This window comes from Hylobates moloch, unplaced genomic scaffold (genome assembly GCF_009828535.3).
Source record: "Hylobates moloch isolate HMO894 unplaced genomic scaffold, HMol_V3 SCAFFOLD_3, whole genome shotgun sequence".
Classification (NCBI taxonomy): domain Eukaryota; kingdom Metazoa; phylum Chordata; class Mammalia; order Primates; family Hylobatidae; genus Hylobates; species Hylobates moloch.
In genome coordinates, this window is record NW_026652278.1 from 13,982,454 (window position 1) to 13,988,453 (window position 6,000).

The window sequence follows — 6,000 nt, forward strand, 5'->3', positions numbered from 1 at the left end:
GGGAGACCCTGTGAAGACGCAGGGAGAAGGTGTGGTCTACGAGCCAAGGAGAGTGGCCTCAGGAGAAGCCAACCCTGATGGCACCTTGACGTTGGACATCTAGCCTCCAGAACTGTGAGGAACCCCTAAGCCCCTCTTTTCTTCCTCTGTCAAGTTAGGGTCTTCAGAGCGCTGGAGGAAGAACTGAATGAAAGAATGCCCACACGCTGCCCAGCGCAGGGTTGGAGGGCACTGTGGCCGCGTTGGTACTGGCCAGGTTCATTTTCCCAGCCTCTGCTGCTGCACAGCATACGGTTTCTGTTCAGGCACTAGTAAACATTTACTGGACCCCAGTCACAGCTCTTTTCCCTATGATAGATGAGGCTCTGGCCAGTAGCTGGGCACACGGTCTCTGGCCGCTTTCTTGGAAAAGTTTTAGGTGCATTCTCTTTTCTTTTTTTTTGAGACAAGGTCTGGCTCTATCACCCAGGATGGAGTGCAGTGGCGTGATCCTAGCTCAGTGCAGCCTCAACCTCCCCAGGCTTAGGTGATCCTCCCACCTCAGCCTCCTTAGTAGCTGGGACTACAGGTGGGTGCCACCAAGCCCCACTAATTTTTATATTTTTTAGTAGAGACAGGATTTTGCTATCCGCCTGCCTCAGCCTCCCAAAGTGCTGGGGTTTCAGGCATGAGCCACCGTGCCCAGCCTTAGTTGCATTCTCCATCCTCTAAGTCACCTTTGCTGAGCCCCGTCGAGCACCCTGTTGCTGTGTGCTCCTGAGCCAGGCCCAGCGGGTCCTTGGCCGGTAGCAGTCAGAAGTCTGCCCGTGCACCCCATGTAGAGCAATCAGGCTTCCCACGGCCCAGGCGCACAAGGGCTTTGGGGGTGACATCCTCTCCTTTCTCCAGCTTGTCTGGGTCCAACAGCCACAGCTGCCTCCCAGTCACTGCAGCAGCACCGGAGATGGACAAGGGCTCTCAGAGGAGGAAACCTCTGCCTGAAGGACTTCTGCACTCGTGGGGCGTTTCACACCTGCCCCAGTAGGGAGTGGCCCTTATGCTCTTAATAAATAGTTTGCAGCCCCCTCCCCTCAGGCTTGCTGGCAGCCTTGGGATCTCGGGGTCGAGTCCTGCCAGCCCGGTGCAGCCCCTGAACTTCCTCCCAGCCGAAGCAGCCTCCTTCCCTCCCCCTCCTCCTCTGCCCTGGGTGCCCCCAGCACCGGCCTTTTTTCTTCTCTACTTTGAAGTCTGAGCCTCAGAGCCACTACAGGCAAACAGGATGTTCCTCTCCCACACGCAGAGACTTCACACGAGACGCTTGGGTCGCACCGCATCCTGCTCAGAGTGGTGGGTCCCATCTGCGTGGACCTGGGGTGGGAGTGGGTACAGGACTGAGGCTGGGTGCCAGGTGGGATCCTCGTGCAGCTGGTTTCATTAGTCACATTTGAGCATTCATTGCAGACTTTGAACTAGGTGAGCATCTAAGTTTCCCTTGGGGACTCTTGTGCCTGGAAGGGCTGAATAAGGCAGATGGTGACGTTTGCTTAGCACGTCGGTGGGAGGCCAGGAAGGAGTAATGGCATTTCTCATACCCCACCTCAGCTCTGCCCATGATTTTTGTATTTTCTGGGATTAAAAACATTTTTTTTTTTTTCTATAAACCTCAGCAAATTACAGTCACACCTGGAATTACAGGATGGCTACAAGATACATGACTGCTCTAGTGTGGCACAGGACAGAGGCTTAAGGCGGCAGGGTCTTGCTGAGCAGCTGGAGGACTCGGGCAAGACTAGAAGGGCACCAGGGGATGGGCAGGCGCTAGTTTAACAGTTTAAAGAAAACCTAAAGTCCCAGGTCTTTCTCTGGGTTGTGGACTCTGTTTATAGCACAGTGACTCAGGCGGTTCTGCTGTGGTTGAAGCCATCTTGGGAAGATGAAGGTGTAAAATTTGAGGGTTCCAGTTCCCTCCTGAAGCACCTCCCATCCTCCAAGCAGATGTTCTGAGTCCTTTGAGTCCCTCAGATGTTTATTTGTTTTATTTTTTATTTTTGTTTTATCTCTTTTTTTTTGAGACAGAGTCTCACTCTGTTGCCCAGGCTGGAGTGCAGTGGTGTGATCTCAGCTCACTGCAGCCTCTGCCTCCCGGGTTCAAGTGTTTCTTCTGCCTCAGCCTTCCGAATAGCTGGGCTACAGGTGTGCACCACCACACTCGGCTAATTTTTGTATTTTTAGTAGAGACGGGGTTTCACCATGTTGGCCAGGCTGGTCTTGAACTCCTGACCTCAAGTGATCCACCTGCCTCCACCTCCCAAAGTGCTGGGATTACAGGTGTGAGCCACCACCCCCAGCACCCTCAGATGTTTACTTTACAAAATAGTGTACGTGTGTTGGGAGAGGGCAGCCTTAAAAGATGTCAGGGTTTTACCGTCCACTTGACAACCCCGCCTGGCAGTCAGCGACATTCTAGACATCTCTGGAACTTTCCACTTGGTTGTTCCGTGTACCAGGGTGAACCGTGTGGATTTTTAGTTGCAGAGTGTACTGCAAGTTAAGTGGAAAGGTCTGAGAGAGAGAGAAATGAGGGGTGGGAAAGAGATCATAGCCCTTGACAGCTGGAAAAGGCTTTGTGCTTCTCTTTCTCTGCCCCTTTCCTGGGGCAAGAGGGGAGGGCAGATGGCACAGGATTGGGTAGCAGTGGGGGAAAATGAATGCTGGTCACAAGGACCGTGGCCCAGAAAAGAGGTTCAGTGGCGGCCAGAGGAAGCTACTGTGCCTGGGGACAGCCCTCTGAGCACCTGCCATGCCAGCGGGGGTAGCCATCTAATCTGGGGCACTTCAGCTCTGTTGGGTGTCCTCTCCGCTCACCCGACATACCTTAGAGTTGTTTCATTCTAGGGATGTGCTCCCCAGCCTGTCTGATGGCACAGATGTTGGCATTGTGCAGCTGGCTGCTCTATTCTTTATTTCGGACCTGTTCCCTTGCTAAGATTATAGTTTTACTGCCCTGCCCTGCAGTGAGCATGCCTCATTTTGACTCTTGGCACAATAATAGATTTGTTTGAGATCTTGGATGCCAGACTTACTGGGAGTCTTCACAATACTGGCATCATATGATATGTCAGTGGTCTTTTTAACACCACTGTCTCTACAGAAATGGTTTCTATTCGGCTGTCTCAAGTTCTTGGAGAAATACATCCTTGTCTTATCTAGACAAATAAAGTGGAGAGTCTTGAAGGACTTCTTGGTACAAGGGTCTGAATCAGTGCTGTGTGAATCCATATTTCCATGGAAAATAAAGGCATATTTGTTCATGTGACTCTCTATATATTCCATTGAGATTATTGCATAATGACCAAAAATCTCCAGGAAATCTGCCTTGTCTAGCAGATGACTTATTTGAGCTTTCTTAGTGTGTTCTTTGCAAGTATTAGTATTCTTTGGCACATGGTAGGTATCTAATACATATCTGATGGGATGATTTATGGCCTGGATTAGCCTCAGCCTTCAGACTCTTTTTTCTTTTCCTCCTTAGATCTTTAATCTCATGAAGTACGACAGCTACAGCCGCTTCTTAAAGTCTGACTTGTTTTTAAAACACAAGCGAACCGAGGAAGAGGAAGAAGATTCACCTGATGCTCAAACTGCAGCTAAAAGAGCTTCCAGAATTTATAACACATGAGCCCCCAAAAAGCCGGGACTGGCAGCTTTAAGAAGCAACGGAATTTCCTCTCAGGACCGTGCGGGGTTTATCATTGCTTTGTTATTTGTAAGGACTGAAATGTACAAAACCCTTCAATAGGATGTGTGTTTTATTAACTGCTTCACCAGTAAATTTTGCATGATGGCTAAGCTAACATAAAAAAAGAATAGTAATAACTTGGAAGTTTTAGTTCACAAAACAGAGATTCCTTCAACACTGGACACGTCGAGCATTTTATACCTTAATTAAACCTCATGTAAGGCCACAAGGTGAAACGTATCACTACCTTTTACCTTGTGTTTGCTCTGCCTCTCTGGTGAGTGGACACATGTCCACAGGTCGCTTGGTAAATTAACTCAAACATGAGTTGATCCGGCAAACCCAGGCTACTGGGGGTATTGCCTGCCAGTCGCCTTTTGGGTTAAATATTTCTCGAGAGCAAGTTCAGTGCTGGAAAAAGAAAATGAATCACTGAGAGCTTCTAAAGACTTGGGAAGCTTGTGTGTGAGTGTCATCAAAGGGTTATTATTTCTTGTGCGTGGGTTGGTCCTGGTTTTGACCACAACCCATGACATTTCATGCAACACAGATAAATAGTTCATCTTGACAGAAACAAGATCTCAACCAGGAAGGAAAAAAAAACACAAGTGGGAAATTGTTCAGGGTCCCCATGGCAACTCAAGGTGTTGTTGAATGGGATTGTAGCACAGGTGCGTGCTGAGGATGGAGTTGGTGGGGCTGTTCCCTTCTCCTGTACCCATCAGGGACACATCATAATCCTTTCCTCTCTGCCCCTGCCCTTTGCTGAACTTGCTAACTCTGGCTTAAGACTTCAACAGGGAAAAGAAATGCTGCCTTTAAGCCTGCCCTTCTTGGGTGGGGAGGCTGTGAATGGGGCACGCTTGGGCCAGGCTGTCCCTGCCAGCCCAGGAACTCCACTTTTAGAGCAGAGCCCACCAGGGCCAAGGTCAGGCTCAGTTCCCTTCGGTGAATTGTTCCTGCTATTTGTAGGGGGTTGGGTGCTGCCACCAGGCCTTTTCCAGGATGTTTGCTAAGCCCTTTCTATTTGTACAAAGTGACCAGCTTCTGTTGCGTGTGAGCCTCCCAACTCAGACTTTCCTGTTTGCAAAATTCCCTAATGTTGAAGGTGGCTGTGTAATTTATCAATCAAACTAGGACACTTTTGGGAGAGAAGAGGGGGTGAGCTTAATAATTAGACTGGGATAATGCCTATTACAAGCCCTAATTTGGTTCTAGTCTGGGTTGCAGTTACCCTACTGATGGCTGTCCCCCACGTGAGCTCCTGGGCAGCCCCCCGGATTCCCTAGCCTCACTGTCTAGACACTGTGGTCAAATGTTTCCTGCCTTTCCATCCAGGGCCTGGGAAAGGGATGGTCTTCAGGGAGCCGTTCACTGCCAAGCACTAAATAACCCAACGGCATTCATCAGAAACAGCAAACACAGGCTTCTCCACCCTCCTCAGGTACTTTGCAGACAGGCCTACTCTGCGCCTGTCTTCTCTCTGCCTATTTCCAGAACCTAGGAAGGAGACGGTGATGCTGAGAATGACACCCAAGGGCCCCATGATCAGAGAAATTCAGTTCATTGTCAAGCAGAGCAGATTGGTGCATTTATTATTTATTTTTGAGACAGAGTCTCGCTCTGTCACCCAGGCTGGAGTGCAGTGGCATGATCTTGGCTCACTGCAACCTCCGCCTCATGGGTTAAAGCGATTATTCTGCCTCAGCCTCCTGAGTAGCTGGGATTACAGGCACGCACCACCACGCCTGGCTAATTTTTGTATTTTTAGTAGAGACGGGGTTTGACCATGTTGGTCAGGCTGGTCTCGAATTCCTGACCTCGTGATCCTCCTGCCTCGGCCTCCCAAAGTTCTGGGATTACAGGCATGAGCCGCTGCACCAGGCCTATTTTTTATTTTTTGAGATGGAGTCTCACTCTGTCTCCCAGGCTGGAGTGCAGTGGCATGATCTCAGGTCACTGCAACCTCCGCCTCCCAGGTTCAAGCGATTCGTGTGCCTCAGCCTCCCAAGTAGCTGGAATTACAGGCACCCGCTATCATGCCCAGCTAATTTTTGCATTTTTAGTAGAGTCAGGTTTTCATCATGTTGGCCAGGCTGGTCTCGAACTCCTGACTTCAAGTGATCTGCCCCCTCAGCCTTCCAAAGTGCTAGGATTACAGGTATAAGCCACCGCGCCTGGCTAGATTGATGCATTTTAAAGAGTAAAGATGAAAAACAACACAGGTTCTCTAGCTCAGCTTTCAGTTTATTAACCGGATGCAGTTCGGTTATTCAGGGATG

The 6,000-nt window shown here is 49.7% G+C and overlaps 1 protein-coding gene across 3 annotated transcripts in view; it reads left to right on the forward strand.

Moving 5' to 3' along the window:
• The window catches only part of RGS10 (regulator of G protein signaling 10), a 42,777-nt gene extending 38,823 nt beyond the window's left edge, over positions 1 to 3,954 (forward strand). For 2 of the 3 annotated variants that reach the window (XM_032176470.2, XM_032176480.2), the window contains exon 5: positions 3,512 to 3,954. In XM_032176470.2, the coding sequence (XP_032032361.1) occupies positions 3,512 to 3,658 (147 nt within the window). In that variant the 3' untranslated portion in view covers positions 3,659 to 3,954. The remainder of the gene's footprint in view (positions 1 to 3,511) is intronic. The other variant, XM_058435746.1, reaches the window with a different exon arrangement.
• Positions 3,955 to 6,000: the final 2,046 nt, after the last annotated feature.